Source organism: Pangasianodon hypophthalmus, chromosome 7 (assembly GCF_027358585.1).
Source record: "Pangasianodon hypophthalmus isolate fPanHyp1 chromosome 7, fPanHyp1.pri, whole genome shotgun sequence".
NCBI classification, from domain to species: Eukaryota; Metazoa; Chordata; class Actinopteri; order Siluriformes; family Pangasiidae; genus Pangasianodon; species Pangasianodon hypophthalmus.
In genome coordinates this window covers 3,522,701-3,539,866 of record NC_069716.1, presented here as the reverse complement: position 1 = coordinate 3,539,866, position 17,166 = coordinate 3,522,701, and the positions used below count along the sequence as shown (strand labels likewise).

The 17,166-nt window shown below is 39.2% G+C and overlaps 2 protein-coding genes across 2 annotated transcripts; both read right to left on the bottom strand.

Moving 5' to 3' along the window:
* Positions 1–570: 570 nt before the first annotated feature.
* Positions 571–2,603, bottom strand: LOC128318644 (uncharacterized). Its single transcript, XM_053235755.1, has 6 exons — positions 2,561–2,603; positions 1,987–2,367; positions 1,692–1,808; positions 1,481–1,558; positions 1,342–1,385; positions 571–1,092 (listed from the first exon to the last, which is right to left on the bottom strand). The coding sequence occupies exons 1-6, from the start codon at positions 2,601–2,603 to the stop codon at positions 964–966; spliced, it is 792 nt and encodes a 263-aa protein (XP_053091730.1). The 3' UTR covers positions 571–963.
* A 12,513-nt stretch (positions 2,604–15,116) lies between these two features.
* On the bottom strand, positions 15,117–16,897 carry LOC117597661 (uncharacterized). Its single transcript, XM_053235238.1, has 6 exons — positions 16,855–16,897; positions 16,283–16,663; positions 15,988–16,104; positions 15,774–15,854; positions 15,635–15,678; positions 15,117–15,379 (listed from the first exon to the last, which is right to left on the bottom strand). The coding sequence occupies exons 1-6, from the start codon at positions 16,895–16,897 to the stop codon at positions 15,251–15,253; spliced, it is 795 nt and encodes a 264-aa protein (XP_053091213.1). The 3' UTR covers positions 15,117–15,250.
* Between the last annotated feature and the right edge of the window lie 269 nt (positions 16,898–17,166).

Here is a 17,166-nt window from a genome sequence, read left to right as displayed (position 1 = left end):
GACAGTTGTAAGTTTTGGGCTTCGTACCAGTTGAAAAGCCTTTAATCATCACTGCCAAAAAAAGTAAAATAATTATAAAAATCAGCCTTAAAAGAGGTTGGAACCCATTTTGGAGCAAGTTATGTATTAACATGTATGTATTCACACCACATCAGTTGTCTTTATTGTTTTTGTAATGTTGAGGCAGAAACAAGATTTAATAATCCCCACTGTTTTCTCTGGTTTCATATCAGTGAACCTGCCTGATCATCTAATCCATGGATCCATGAATCCATTTATAACGCATGATTTTTGGTGTCCTTTCACTAGAATCTGAAACACAAGCACAGAGATGGGTGAATAAAACAAGCCCCGCGCACAGTTAATGCGGATGTCACAGTCCTTAACTTATGTTTAAGGCCAACCCACATCCTTCTTGGAAATACCCTAGAAATGCAGCATTATTTTTGTTTAAGCTCAGAAATTTATGAATAATGTTGAACATTATGTTTTGGTTACATTTTTAATGAAATTACTCTTTACATTTATTGTGTCTTCAGGAAAAAAAAAAAAAACACTCATAGGCAACATTAAAAGTGCAACATTAAAAGTTCAGCTTTAGTCAAAGTTAATAATATGGAACTTAAAAGAAACAATGAACTTGCTTTAAACAAGTGTACAGACATAAAATAATATACTGAATTTAGGTAATTTTTTTTCAGAATCTTGTTATGAGATTATTGTAAACGAATATTAGATCATTTCTAAACTTCAGTTGACATATAATTTTGCTTCCTGAAATAAATGTATCTGTCAGCAAAGTAATGCAATTTAAAAAAAAAATGTTGGTTTAAAAATCTTTTAGTAGTTTCATCATAATCTCATGACAAAAATAGTATACATTTTCTTATAGTCAGAATAATTTACTAGTTAAAACATTTTCACAGTTTTTTCAGTGGAATAGTACCATGTGCTATGAATCATTTATCTTACAGTTTTCTTCACATCGGAGTACACACACTCATCTAATGAGCCAGTTTTCCTTTTTTCAGCTTTGGCTTTTCTCTTGGAGAATTGCAAAGCTGCATAATTCAGTGTCTCAGCTTCAGATTCCTGAAAAAAAATACAAAAACATGAAAAGAAATCAAGCTCAAAGTAATAACAACACAATATGAGTAACTGCACTATACATACGAACTACACAGAACGAGAGCAGCACTGCACATCCATGAGTCGGATATTTAGTAGTGAGACTCATGCATAACTAAAGGAGACACAGTGGAATCTACAGAAAAAAAAATTACCCATAAAGTATATAATAATATAAAATCGATACTATATATATATTTTTTGTTGATGTACACGTACCTGCCTTGTTCCTGAAGAATTTTCAATAGAAGTGTTTACTAGTAATACAGAAATAGACTTATTAGTTATTTTTAATAGAAATAAATGTAACTGGAATTATTATTTTTATGACAAAAGCACTTACTTTCATCACATTTTCTTCTCATTATGAAGTAAATGAGACAGAAAATCAGAAGTGCACAAAAGCCCAAAGCCGTTCCCAAACCGAGCACTGTCGAATGTAGAGATCTAGTCATTTCTGATAATGTTATTTCACCATGTTATAAGTACAAATGATTTTATAGGCTAAATATTCTTTATGAATTTAGAATAATTATTTAATTATGAATTATGAGACAACATACCTGTTTTGTCTTGTGTGTTCATGTTAGTGCTGTTTCCATGCAGTGTTGGTTCACACACCACTGAATTATCACACAGAGCTGGTTTAGATGTTTCTGATAAAATAGTAACATTCTCACCTGTAAACGTTTATCATGATTCACTAAAAGTCTGTAACTCAGTGTTGTTGAAGAAAACACAGTTAGCATTTCACTACTTCACTATTATTTGTCTTCCAGGTTGAACATGCTAATGGTAATAAGGAAAAATATCACTACATTAAAGCAGTAGCTTAATCAATTTAACTTAAAATCCTACCTTTAATTTTTAAATAAGTTCCATCTCCAAACACAAAGTTGGGGGATGTCAGTGCACAGTAGTACGTGGCTTCATCAGACTGAGTGATGTTTAAAATGGTCATATTGAAGCAGTTTGAAGATCTTTGTATTTGAAAACGAGACTCTTGGAATCCATTATAAAATGTTTCTCCGCCATCTTTAAAGAACTTAACTATAATCTGAGGTTTTTTTCTGTTCGGTTGCTTAAACAAATATATCATTCTAAATGTTGTTTCATAAATACAACACCGCAGAGTAGCCGAGTCTCCGATATCCACACTGAGCTCTTTATCAGGCTGATAAACTGGTGACTCTGTGAGGGATTGTGCAGTAACCCAGCATCTACCAGGTTGGACTGTATCTAGAAAGAAAATTGCATTAATTAGGTAATGAATGTACTTCATATATTATCCTACACAAAGTGCTATTAAAGATTGACCTTGAAATTTGAAGGAATAATATTAGAGTTAATTTTAAATAGAACTGCATACAAAATAAGCATTTTAAAGAAATAGTTTTATATAGATTTTTATTTATCTATATAAATTACTTACATATGGTGGTGAAGATCAAAATTAAGATCCAGAATCCAGTCATTTTTCATTTCTCAGGCATTCTGCAGTGTTTGTATCTCATTTAGCAACAGAATATGAATGCGCTTGAAGCATGGTTTGAATTTATATTTATACTATAGGCGGTCTGTACTGAGCGCGCCCCAGAATATGACATGATTGGATGTAAGAAAAAAAAAAAGACATGATAAGGAAACACATGGTATTGTGATCTGCCTACATCTACCCCACATATTTCCATATTTGTGTTTTGGTGTTGCACAGAGATATCATGACAAAGATGTTATGACAAAATGGAAAATGTGGTTTACTGTTACACTCACGTGTGCCTACACTAACATCTCATTGTTGTTTATTTTAATTGCTCTCTGAATTCAACTTATGTATACAAAAGCTTGCTTATGTGGTAACAAAAACAAATAGTTGAATAATTTCAATTCTACGAATTTTCAAGTGTGAATCTCTCGGCCGTGCTGTTGTCTGTAGCCTGGAAGTAATTTAGGCCCGAATCCTATCGTCTCATATTCACGTTTTGATCTCAATCCCAGATGAACATTCAGTGTACAGCCAAAAAAAAAAAAAAAACAACCAAACAAAAAAAAAACCTGACCTTGCCATTCCAATACTTTTTGACCTGGGCAGTATTTGAGTTCGACACTCCTGGTCTAACCACCTGCAGCTGCTGAGGATGGCCCCACACAGACAGCCTGAAGTTACATGAGATTACTGTGGGTACTGCTTAGAAACCATGAAGACGGCTTTGAACTTGAATTGATATGAACTGAATTGATTTTGCTCCAATGGCTTAGGACTACAATTGCTCTGATAGCTTTAGGACTACAACTCCCATGAACAGTTTTGAACTCAAGTCTCCATCAGTGAACAGTTGATAACTTCAACAAAATAGACTTCATGTCAAAAATGTAATGAATTTTTGTGGTTACACAATTGCACTTTGTGATTCTATATTACACAGGTGTAGTAGGGATTTATTTATAGTTGCACTATCTGGTGTCACCAGACCCCGCGTGTCTCGCTCTCACCATGCAGAGGGGATTCTCCCGTCCTTTTCGAGCGTCCCTCAGCCCACGCGAGCGACATGGTTTCTTTCAGCGCGATCGAGGACGAGCTGCTAGATGACAGCATGTCTTTAGCGGCGTCAGACGCGGAGAATATTTCGGGTTCTTCTCTGGACTCCGCCCCTCTGCCGTCTACGGATCCCAGCGTCACCAAGATGGGGATGGACGCCGAGCTTTTCCGCGTTCTCTCTATAGCAGTGGAGGAGCTGGGATTGGAGTGGTCTACGCCAGAGGAGCCCACTCGGAGCCGCCTCGATGAATGGTTCCTGCCAGGGTGCCGTCAGGCCCCCGTCAGCGAGCTGCGCCTTTTTTTCCAGAGGTCCACGATGAGCTCACCAAATCGTGGCACGCTCCCTACTCAGCTCGCCTTCGCACGTCAGTTTCGTCCGCGTTCTCCACGGTTGACGGCGCAGATGAAAGGGGCTACGAGAGACTACCTCCATTGGACGAGTCAGAGCGCTTTACTGCCGCACAGAAGTCGTCCCAGGCATTGCGACACTTTCTGCCTAGTTGTTCATTTCCTGAGGGGTTCCAGGAGGCTTAATCCACCCCGGCCCCCCCACCGTCCCTGCGTGGGACCTGCCCACAGTCCTGAGGGCCCTCAAGGGGTCCCCGTTTGAGCCACTACAGTCTGTGAACTTAAAGATCCTATCGTTAAAAACCGCCTTGCTACTGGCGTTAGCATCGGTCAAGCGAGTAGGTGACTTGCAGGCGTGGGCATGGTCTAGCGGGGTGTCCATGGCAGACATTTGTGCGGCGGCCGGCTGGGTTTCGCCGTCCACATTCACCAGGTTTTATAGCCTGGATGTTCCAGCCTTGCAGGCTCGGATCCTATCTGCCTGAGAGACACACGCCGGTTAGGACAGGCGGATTCCTTGTGCGTTTTTGGCCCTTTTGGGAGTGCTGAAATGGCACAGTATTATTTCAAACGATTATCCTAAGCTGGGTTGACCTCGGTGAGCTCAGCCCTTACGCCTCTCGGGGGGTGCACCCTGTTTATGCTGGTCCCTCTGAGCCTTATTCGCTCAAGGCCGGTTCATTTTATTCACTTTATTGCACTGCATGAACCAATAGTCGTGCAGTTTCACTGCGTGATTGTAAAGGCTTCAGTCATCGGAGAAAAAGGAGTTTTCCCCATAGCGTCTAGCGACGCAGTACTCGTTCCCGTATCTCAGGGAACCGAGGTTACGTAAGTAACCGAGTACGATTTCTTCCTCATGTCGTCTCAGGGAGTTTTTCCTTGCCATCGTCGCCTCTGGCTTGCTCATTAGGGATAAATTAATACATTTAAAATTTATATCCTGAGTTTATATATTTCTGTAAAGTTACTTTGTAACAATGTCCATTGCTAAATGTGCTATACAAATAAAATTGAACTGAATTGAACTGAATTGGTGTAAAGGCTGTGGCAATAGCCTGCTTATTCTATCTGCTCTGGATGCTCAAGATGCAGAACGTGATGATGGTTTATGCAGATGCTGTGCCTTTTCCTTGGTGCATCTTGAAGAGCTCCTTCTTTAACTTTTTTTTTTTGAACAGTTGATGCCTGTCTGTGCTTGTGTGTGTGTGTGTGTGTGTGTGTGTGTGTGTGTGTGTGTGTGTGAGTCATCCTTAAGTAGCACTAACCAGATGTAATATATCACTTTCATTTCCTGCTTTATGAAAGAAACAACAACAAAAAAGTACTTGGGTCTTAATATATCTTTTTTCATTTGGGTTCAACAACATTTTTTCTTTTTCCATTTTCTGTTAATGAGCAACTCCAACAGCCCTTTTTCTATTGTCTTTATTTATTTATTTATTTATTTATTTATTTATTTATTGTAAAAGTTAGAGATTGAGCCACAGAATGAGCAGGTTTTTAATCCTTTTAAACCTGTGGAACACCTTCATGCATACTAGCCTTATTTTTTTAGGTAAATAAACCTGATTATCGACATTGGTAACACATTTATATAATAACCCAACAGTCTAAAATAAAGTGCAAGATATAGCACCTACTCACTTATAGTGAGAAAGCAGCAGCAACAACAACAAAAAAAGCCTCCATGGTCAGTAAATGACTGACAGTTGTAAGTTTTGGGCTTTGTATCATTTGAAAAGCCTTTAATCATCACTGCCAATAAAGTAAAATAATTATAAAAATCAGCCTTAAAAGAGGTTGGAAGCCATTTGGAAACAAGTTATGTATTAACATGTATGTATTCACACCACATCAGTTGTCTTTATTGTTTTTGTAATGTTGAGGCAGAAACAAGATTTAATAATCCCCACTGTTTTCTCTGGTTTCATATCAGTGAACCTGCCTGATCATCTAATCCATGGATCCATGAATCCATTTATAACGCATGATTTTTGGTGTCCTTTCACTAGAATCAGAAACACAAGTACAGAGATGGGTGAATAAAACAAGCCCCGCGCACAGTTAATGCGGATGTCACAGTCCTTAACTTATGTTTAAGGCCAACCCACATCCTTCTTGGAAATACCTTAGAAATGCAACATTAGTTTTGTTTAAGCTCAGAAATTTATGAATAATGTTGAACATTATGTTTTGGTTACATTTTTAATGAAATTACTCTTTACATTTATTGTGTCTTCAGAAAAAAAAAAAAAAAAACACTCATAGGCAACATTAAAGTGCAACATTAAAAGTTAATAATATGGAACTTAAAAGAAACAATGAACTTGCTTTAAACAAGTGTACAGACATAAAATAATATACTGAATTTAGGTAATTTTTTTTCAGAATCTTGTTATGAGATTATTGTAAACGAATATTAGATCATTTCTAAACTTCAGTTGACATATAATTTTGCTTCCTGAAATAAATGTATCTGTCAGCAAAGTAATGCAATTTATACTAGGTAAAAATACTAGGTAATACTAGGTAAAACATTTTCGCAGTTTTTTCTGTGGGATAGTACCATGTGCTATGAATCATTTATCTTACAGTTTTCTTCACATCGGAGTACACACACTCATCTAATGAGCCAGTTTTCCTTTTTTCAGCTTTGGCTTTCCTCTTGGAGAATTGCAAAGCTGCATAATTCAGTGTCTCAGCTTCAGATTCCTGAAAAAAAATGCAAAAACCTAAAAAGAAATCAAGCTCAAAGTAATAACCATACAATATGGGTAACTGCACTATACACACGAACTACACAGAACAAGAGCAGCACTGCACATCCATGAGTCGGATATTTAGTAGTGAGACTCATGCATAACTAAAGGAGACATAGTGGTATCTACAGAAAAAAGGAAAAACCCATACAGTATGTAATAATATAAAAGTAATACTATACATATTTTTTGTTGTTGTACACGTACCTGCCTTGTTCCTGAAGAATTTTCTATAGAAGTGTTTACTATTAATAAAGAAATACACTTATTAGTGATTTTTAATAGAAATAAATGTAACTGGAATTATTATTTGATGACAAAAGCACTTGCTTTTATCACATTTTCTTGTCCTCAGTATGAAATAAGTGAGACAGAAAATCAGAAGTGCACAAAAGCCCAAAGCCGTTCCCAAACCGAGCACTGTCGAATGTCGAGATCTAGTCATTTCTGATTCTGTTATTTCACCATGTTATCAGTACAAATGATTTTATAGGCAAAATATGCTTTATGAATTTAGGATAATTATTCAGTGATGAATTATGAGACTCCTTACCTGTTTTCTCCTCTGTGTTCATGTTACCTTTAATTTTTAAATAAATTCCATCTCCAAACACAGGGTTGGGGTATGTCAGTGCACAGTAGTACATGGCTTCGTCAGACTGAATGATGTTTAAAATGGTCATATTGAAGCAGTTTGAAGATCTTTGTATTTGAAAACGAGACTTTTGGAATCCATTATAAAATATTTCTCCATCAGTTTTAAAGAACTTAACTATAATCTGAGGTTTTTTTCTGTTCGGTTGCTTAAACAAAGATATCGTGCTAAATGTTGTTTTATAAATACAACATCGCAGAGTAGCCGAGTCTCCGATATCCACACTGAGCTCTTTATCAGGCTGATAAACTGGTGACTCTGTGAGGGATTGTGCAGTAACCCAGCATCTACCAGGTTGGACTGTATCTATAAAAAAAATGCATTAATTACGTAATGAATGTACTTCATATATTATCATACACAAAGTGCTCTTAAAGATTGACCTTGAAACTTGAAGGAGTAATATTCGAGTTAATTTTAAATACAATTGCATACAAAATAAGTTGTTTAAAGTAATAGATTTATATTGATCTCTATAAATTACTTACACATGGTGCTCAAGATCAAAATTACGATCGAGAATCCAGTCATTTTTCATTTCTCAGGAATTTTACTATGTTTGTATCTCATTTAGCAACAGAATATGAATGCGCTTGAATGTGCTTGAATTTATATCTATACTATAGGCGGTCTGCACTGAGCACGCCCTGGAATATGACATGATTGGATGTAAGAAAAAAAATAGACATGATAAGGAAGCACATGGTATTGTAATCTGCCTACATCTACCCCACATATTTCCATATTTGTGATTTGGTGTTGCACAGAGATATCGTGATGTTAAGACCGAATGGAAAATGTATTTTACTGTTACACTCACGTGTGCCTACACTAACGTCTCATTGTATATTTTAATTGCTCTCTGAATTCAACTTATGTATACAAAAGCTTGCTTATGTAGTAACAAAAACAAATGGTTGAAAAAATATTGATTCTATGAATTTTCAAGTGTGAATCAATGGCCTGCTGTATGTAGCCTGGATGTAATTTAGGCCTGAATCCTATTGTCTCATATTCACATTTTCATCTCAAACCCAGATGAACATTCAGTGTATAGCAAAATTAATACATTAATAAATAAATAAATAAACAGCTGACCTTGCCATTCCAAAACCTTTTGGCCTGGGCAGTATTTGAGTTCGACACTCCTGGTCTAACCACCCGCAGCTGCTGAGGACGGCCCCACGCAGACAGCCTGAAGTTACATGAGATTACTGTGGGTACTGCTTATAAACCATGAAGACGGCTTTGAACTTGAATTGATATGAATAGTTTTGCTACAATGGCTTAGGACTACAATTGCTCTGATAGCTTTAGGACTACAATTCCCATGAACAGTTTTGCACTCAAGTTTCCATCATTGAACATTTGGTAACTTCAACAAAATAGACTTGATATGAAACCTATAATGAATTTTCCTGGTTACACAATTACACTTTTTGACCATATAGTATACAGTTATAGAAGGGAATTATTTATAATCGGACTATCTGGTGTCACCCAGATGGGCTCCTGTTTGAGTCTGGTTCTTCTCAAGATTTCTTCCTCATGTTGTCTCAGGGAGTTTTTCCTTGCCATCGTCGCCTCTGGCTTTCTCATTAGGGATAAATTCATGAATTTAAAATGTATATCCTGAGTTTATATATTTCTGTAAAGCTGCTTTGTAACAATGCCCATTGCTAAAATGCTATACAACTAAAATTGAATAAAATAGAATTGAAATGGTCTAAAGGCTGTCACAATAGCCTGCTTATTGCTGATCTGCTCTGGATGCTAAAGATGCAGAACATGATGATGGTTTATGCAGTTGCTGTGCCTTTACCTTGGTGGATCTTGAAGAACTCATTGTTTAACTTTTTTTTTTTTTTTTTTAACAATTAATGCCTGTCTGTGCTTGTGTGTGTGTGTGTGTGTGTGTGTCATCCTTAAGTTGTATTAACCAGATGTACTATATCACTTCCATTTCCAGCTTTATGAAAGAAACAACAAAAAAAAGGAATATAATATATAATATTAATATAATATTAATATATCTTTTATAATATATACTGTATATATATATATATATATATATATATATATATATATATATATATATATATCTGTTTTCCATTTTTTGTTTATGAGCAACTCCAACAGCCCTTTTTCTATAGTCTTTATTTATGTCACAGGAAAACCAGGCTCTGTCACCAACAGTCAGCGCCCTCTCTCCCCAGAGTTCTAATCAGCACCACCTGTCTCCAATCACCACACTCATCAGGACTCCATATAAGCACACACCTCACATGCACTCTTTGTCTGGTCTCAACTAGGAATAGACCTCTTCTCTGTGAGTACCTGTGTTCATTTGAAGCTCCTCTACGTTCTCCAGCGTTCCCCTTCCACATGTGAGGAGTGTCCTCCTTTCCCTCAGTCATTTACCTAGTGTCTCTCTCTGTGTTACCCACCAGCCTGCAGTACTTATCTTTGTGTTTACCGTCTTTGCATACCCATTGTTTGGCAAATCCTTTAATAAATTTGTGTTGGGCTCTCACCTTTGTCTCCAAGTGTGGTATATCCTGACAGAAGGCCAGACCTAGACAACATCATGAACCCAACCACATCAGATCCATCTGCAGTGCTGGTGGATAATCTCTGCCAAGTTCTCGCAGCTTCCGGATCCACACCAGTCATGCCCCCCAGCTTGTTCTCATCACCAGCCGTCATCACCTTTCCCATGGTCAATCCGGCACCTTACTCTCGCCTGGCAGAGGACTGCAGCGGCTTTCTCCTCCAGTGTTCCCTGGCGATTGAGATGCAACCACACGGGTTCCCCACTTAACAATCTAAAATGGCATTCAACCTGTCTCTACTCACTGGCAGAGCGCTGCAATGGGCAGATACCCTGTGGCATCAAGCGGGACCAGCAAAGCAATCCTTCCAGAGCTTCACGGATCACTTCCGGGAGGTGTTTGGACATCCTGAATGCGACTCATCTGTAAGTGAACAATTATATCACCTCAAACAAGGAAATAATTCTGTCTGACTATGCGTTGCAGTTCCACACCCTAGCCACTGCCAGCGGGTGGAATGAATGAGCCCTCATAACCACCTACAGACAAGGACTCGATCCCTTCCTTCGTCTACACCTATCCGCTTTTGATGACACCATGGGGCTTGAGCGCTTCATACAACTATCCATCCGAGTGGCTCGCCGCTTAGCCAGCTGCTCCCAGGAGAGCAGCACCATGCTGTCTCCCCAGGTCCCTCCTCCGTCCTCATCTCCCGCTCTTCCAGAACCAGGAGTGAACCCCATGCACGTTGACTCAACACGCCTCACTCCGGCAGAACAACATTGTCGGCTGACCCAGAGGCTCTGCTTATATTGTGCAGCCAGTGGGCATGTAATTACCAAGTGCGCCATTCGCCCTCCTCGACCGCTGGTGAGTTATATAACTTCTCCGCAAGTTTGTGTCACCTCTCACCACGGTTGTAACTCTGAGTACTGCTAATTACTCTGTTTCGGTTACAGCCCTCATCAACTCTGGGTCAGCCGGCAATTTCATATCTGGAGAACTTTGCCATAAACTCCAGCTCAGGAAAAGCCCAAACCCGGCAAGCTATCAAGCACACTCCATAACAGGAACTGCCCTCAGTCAGAGAGCCATCAGACACCGGGTCGGGCCAATACAATTACAAGTGGGCTGTTTTCACTCCAAATCCATTGAACTCCTGGTTCTGGAAAAAGCCACCTCTGATCTCCTGCTGGGATGGCCATGGTTAGTAAGACACAATCCTATAATTTCGTGGTCCACGGGCGAAGTCCTACGGTGGAGCGATCAATGCTTTCCTGAATGTTTCCTTCTTTGTCCTCAGCCCCTCCATACATCCAGGAGGCGCTACAACAAGGCTATATCGTCCCATCTACTTCCCCTGCTGCTTCCAGCTTCTTTTTTGTGGCTAAAAAAGATGGAGGTCTCCGGCCTTACATAACATACTTGTTGCTCAACAAGATCACCATTAAATACCGTTACCCACTTCCCCTTGACCCAGCAGCATTGGAACAACTCTGGGGTTCCCGGATATTCACCAAGTTGGATCTTCGCAGTGCATACAATCCCATCCGGATACGAGAGGGGGATGAGTGGAAGACTGCGTTCATTACCCCCACTGGCCACTACAAGTACAGACTTATGCCCTATGGTCTTGTCAATGCCCCCTCTGTGTTCCAGGGATTCATAAATGAGGTATTCCGGGAGTACATCAACTGCTTTGTCGTGACGTATATCGACGACATCCTAGTCTACTCCCGGGATATGGCCGAACATCTCAGCACATGTCAAAGGTCGTCCAGACACTCCGGGACCATCAGCTCTACCTCAAGGCAGAGAAGTGCACATTCCACCAACCCATGATTACCTTCCTTGGTTATCAGATTAGTGCCAGAGGCATCCAGATGGATGAGGGAAAGGTCCAAGCCATGAAGACCTGGCCAATACCCACAACTGTTAAAGAGCTCCAGACGTTCTTGGGCTTCTCTAAATTCTACCGTCGGTTTATCAAATATTACAGTTCTATCACATCTCCACTTACCTCCCTCGTTGATGCCTTGACCTCTGTAGTTGGTGCTGTATTGTCTCAGCAGCAGGGGAATCCCTCACATCTCCACCCATGTGCCTATTTTTTCCAAAAAACTCACCCCAGTGGGCAGGACTACGAAATCAGGAACCCTGAATTGCTGGCCATCAGGTTGGCATCGGAAGAGTGGAGGCACTGGTTGGAAGGGGCTCAGCATCCCTTCCTTGTCCTCACTGACCACCAAAACCTTGAGTATCTGCATGAGGCCAAGAGGCTGAATCCTAGACAAGCCACATGGGCCCTCTTCTTTACCCAATTTAACATTGCTATTTCTTATCGTCCAGGGACCAAGAACGTGAAAGCAGTAGCCCTCTCTCGTTTTCATGCCCCAGAGGAACCTTCCCATGAATGAGAACCTATCTTGCCCCCAGAGATATTGGTGAGTCCCATACACTGGTCCCTGGATGAGGAAATGTTCCGTGGCTGCTGCCTCGGCTCAGCTCCACCAGGGTGTCTCGAAAACCGCAGATATGTCCCCAGTTCCTTACAAAATAAACTAATCAAATCCGTGCACGACTACCTAGGCACTGGCCATGCTGGGACCGAGATGACCCTCATGCTGCTTCAAGATCGATTCTGGTGGCCCGGGATGGCACAGGACGTCAAGCAGTTTGTCCAGGGATGCCAGGAATGCGCTATGTCCAAGACACAACGACATCTGCCATCAGGTAAACTCCTTCCTCTTCCAGTTCCGCATCGTCCATGGTCACACTTAAGAGTAGACTTTATAACTGACTTACCTCCTTCCAATGGTTATACCTGTATTCTAGTAGTTGTTGACTGATTCTCCAAAGTCTGTCGACTTCTTCCCTTAAAAGGCCTCCCTTCCGCCTTGGAGACAGCCTTGGAGACAGCCTTGGAGACTTGTTTAACCATGTTTTCAGGAACTTCAGCCTCCCTGAAGATATTGTTTCTGACCGAGGCCCCCAGTTTATCTCCAGGGTGTGGAGGGCCTTTTTCAATCTTTTAGGTTTGACCGTGAGCCTGTCCTCTGGCTACCATCCCCAGTGAAACGGCCAAACTGAGAGAAAGATCCAAGAAATCAGCCGCTTCCTGTGAACATTCTGCCACAGCCATCAGACCTCCTGGAGTCAGTTCCTCGCTTGGGCCGAGTACGCACAGAACTACCTCCATCAACCTGCCACGGACCTAACCCCTTTTGGGGACTGGGGAACCATCAGAGGTACCAGTGGTTGACCATTTGTTCCAGGAGAGCGAGAGGGTCTGGGAAGCAGCTCATCACCACCTGCAACGGGCAGTGTACCTCCTCTCCCGATGATCCTGGATGACCAGCCAGTATATGCCATCAGAGAAATACTGAGCTCCCGACGCCATAGAGGTCGCCTCGAATACCTCATAGAATGGTAAGCTTACGGGCCCGAAGAACAATCTTGGGTATCCAGGGAGGATATCCTAGACCCGGCCCTCCTGGCAGAATTCCTCCATTCACACCCCCAGTGCCCAGCTCCATGTCACAGGGGTCGGCTGCGGCGTCGAGGTCAACGGTCCTCAGGAGCGGACCGTGGGGGGGAGTGATGTCACAAGAAAACCAGGCTCTGTCACCAACAGTCAGTGCCCTCTCTCCCCAGAGTTCTAATCAGCACCACCTGTCTCCAATCACCACACTCATCAGGACTCCATATAAGCACACACCTCACATGCACTCTTTGTCTGGCCTCAACGAGGAATAGACCTCTTCTCTGTGAGTACCTGTGTTCATCTGAAGCTCCTCTACGTCTCCCTATGTTTTCTCCAGCGTTCCCCTTCCAAGACATGTGAGGTGTGCTCCTTTCCCTCAGTCATTTACCTAGTGTCTCTGTGTTACCCACAGGCCTGCAGTACTTATCTTTGTGTTTACCCTTTCTTTGCATACCCATTCTTTGGCAAATCCAATTTAATAAACTTGTGTTGGGTTCTCACCTTTGTCTATGAGTCTGGTATATCCTGACAATTTTTTTGTTAATTAATTTGTTTATTGTAAAAGTTAGACTGTATGTTTATTTTTTTTGTAGCTCAAATATTCGACAGTATGAGCAGGTTTTTAATCGTTTTAAACTTTTAAACCTGTGGAACGCCTTCATGCATACTAGCCTTATTTTTTGAGGTAAATAAACCTGATTATTGACATTGGTAACACATTTATATAATAACCCAACAGTCTAAAAAAAGTGCAAGATATAGCATTTACTCACTTATAGTGAGAAAGCAGCAGCAACAAAAAAGCCTCCATGGTCAGTAAATGACTGACAGCTGTAAGTTTTGGGCTTCGTACCAATTGAAAAGCCTTTAATCATCACTGCCAAAAAAGTAAAATAATTATAAAAATCAGCCTTAAAAGAGGTTGGAACCCATTTTGGAGCAAGTTATGTATTAACATGTATGTATTCACACCACATCGGTTGTCTTTATTGTTTTTGTAATGTTGAGGCAGAAACAAGATTTAATAATCCCCACTGTTTTCTCTGGTTTCATATAAGTGAACCTGCCTGATCATTTAATCCATGGATCCATGAATCCATTTATAACACATGATATTTGGTGTCCTTTCACTAGAGTCAGAAACACAAGCACAGAGATGGGTGAATAAAACAAGCCCCGCCCACAGTTAATGCGGATGTCACAGTCCTTGACTTACGTTTAAGGCCAACCCACATCCTTCTTGGAAATACCCTAGAAATGCAGCATTATTTTTGTTTAAACACAGAAATTTATGAATAATGTTGAACATTATGTTTTGCTTACATTTTTAATGAAATTACATTTTACATTTACTGTGTCTTCAGGAAAAAAAAACACTCATAGGCAACATTAAAGTGCAACATTAAAAGTTCAGCTTTAGTCAAAGTTAATAATATGGAACTTAAAAGAAACAATGAACTTGCTTTAAACAAGTGTACAGTAATAAAATAATATACTGAATTTAGGTAAATTTTTTTCAGAATCTTTTTATGAGATTATTGTAAATGAATATTAGATCATTTCTAAACTTCAGTTGACATATAATTTTGCTCCCTGAAATAAATGTATCTGTCAGCAAAGTAATGCAATTTAAAAAAAAAATGTTGGTTTAAAAATCTTTTAGTAGTTTCATCATAATCTCATGACAAAAATAGTATACATTTTCTTATAGTCAGAATATTTTACTAGTTAAAACATTTTCACAGTTTTTTCAGTGGAATAGTACCATATGCTATGAATCATTTATCTTACAGTTTTCTTCACATCGGAGTACACACACTCATCTAATGAGCCAGTTTTCCTTTTTTCAGCTTTGGCTTTTCTCTTGGAGAATTGCAAAGCTGCATAATTCAGTGTCTCAGCTTCAGATTCCTGAAAAAAAATACAAAAACATGAAAAGAAATCAAGCTCAAGTAATCAAGTAATAACGACACAATATGAGTAACTGCACTATACACACGAACTACACAGAACGAGAGCAGCACTGCACATCCATGAGTCGGATATTTAGTCGTGAGACTCATGCATAACTAAAGGAGACATATTGGTATCTACAGAAAAAAAAAATTACCCATAAAGTATATAATAATATAAAATCGATACTATATATATTTTTTGTTGTTGTACACGTACCTGCCTTGTTCCTGAAGAATTTTCTATAGAAGTGTTTACTAGTAATACAGAAATAGACTTATTAGTTATTTTTAATAGAAATAAATGTTACTGGAATTATTATTTTTATGACAAAAGCACTTACTTTCATCACATTTTCTTCTCCTCAGTATGAAATAAGTGAGACAGAAAATCAGAAGTGCACAAAAGCCCAAAGCCGTTCCCAAACCAAGCACTGTCGAATGTAGAGATCTAGTCATTTCTGATACTGTTATTTCACCATGTTATAAGTACAAATGATTTTATAGGCAAAATATGCTTTATGAATTTAGGATAATTATTTAATGATGAATTATGAGACAACATACCTGTTTTGTCTTGTGTGTTCATGTTAGTGCTGTTTCCATGCAGTGTTGGTTTACACACCACTGAATTATCACACGGAGCTGGTTTAGATGTTTCTGATAAAATAGTAACATTATCACCTATAAACATTTATCATGATTCACTAAAAGTCTGTAACTCAGTGTTGTTGAAGAAAACACAGTTAGCATTTCACTACTTCACTATTATTTGTCTTCCAGGTTGACCATGCTATTGGTAATAAGGAAAAATATCACTACATTAAACCAGGAGCTTAATCAATTTAACTCAAAATCCTACCTTTAATTTTTAAATAAGTTCCATCTCCAAACACAGGGTTGGGGTATGTCAGTGCACAGTAGTACATGGCTTCATCAGACTGAGTGATGTTTAAAATGGTCATATTGAAGCAGTTTGAAGATCTTTCTATTTGAAAACGAGACTTTTGGAATCCATTATAAAATGCTTCTCCATCAGTTTTAAAGAACTTAACTATAATCTGAGGTTTTTTTCTGTTTGGCTGCTTCAATAAATATATCATGATAAATGTTGTTTCATAAATACAACACCGGAGAGTAGCCGAGTCTCCGATATCCACACTGAGCTCTTTATCAGGCTGATAAACTGTTGACTCTGTGAGGGATTGTGCAGTAACCCAGCGTCTACCAGGTTGGACTGTATCTAGATAAAAAAGCATTAATTAGGTAATGAATGTACTTCATATATTATCATACACAAAGTGCTATTAAAGATTGACCTTGAAACTTGAAGGAATAAAATTGGAGTTAATTTTAAATACTACTGAATACAAAATAAGTGGTTTAAAGTAATAGATTTATATAGATTTATATTGATCTCTATAAATTACTTACACATGGTGCTGAAGATCAAAATTAAGATCCAGAATCCAGTCATTTTTCATTTCTCAGGCATTCTGCAGTGTTTATATCTCATTTAGCAACAGAATATGAATGCGCTTGAAGCATGGTTTGAATTTATAGTTGTACTATAGGCGGTCTGTATTGAGCACGCCCCACAATATGACATGATTGGATGTAAGAAAAAAAAAAAGACATGATAAGGAAACACATGGTATTGTGATCTGCCTACATCTACCCCACATATTTCTATATTTATGTTTTGGTGTTGGACAGAGATATCATGACAAAGATGTTATGACCGAA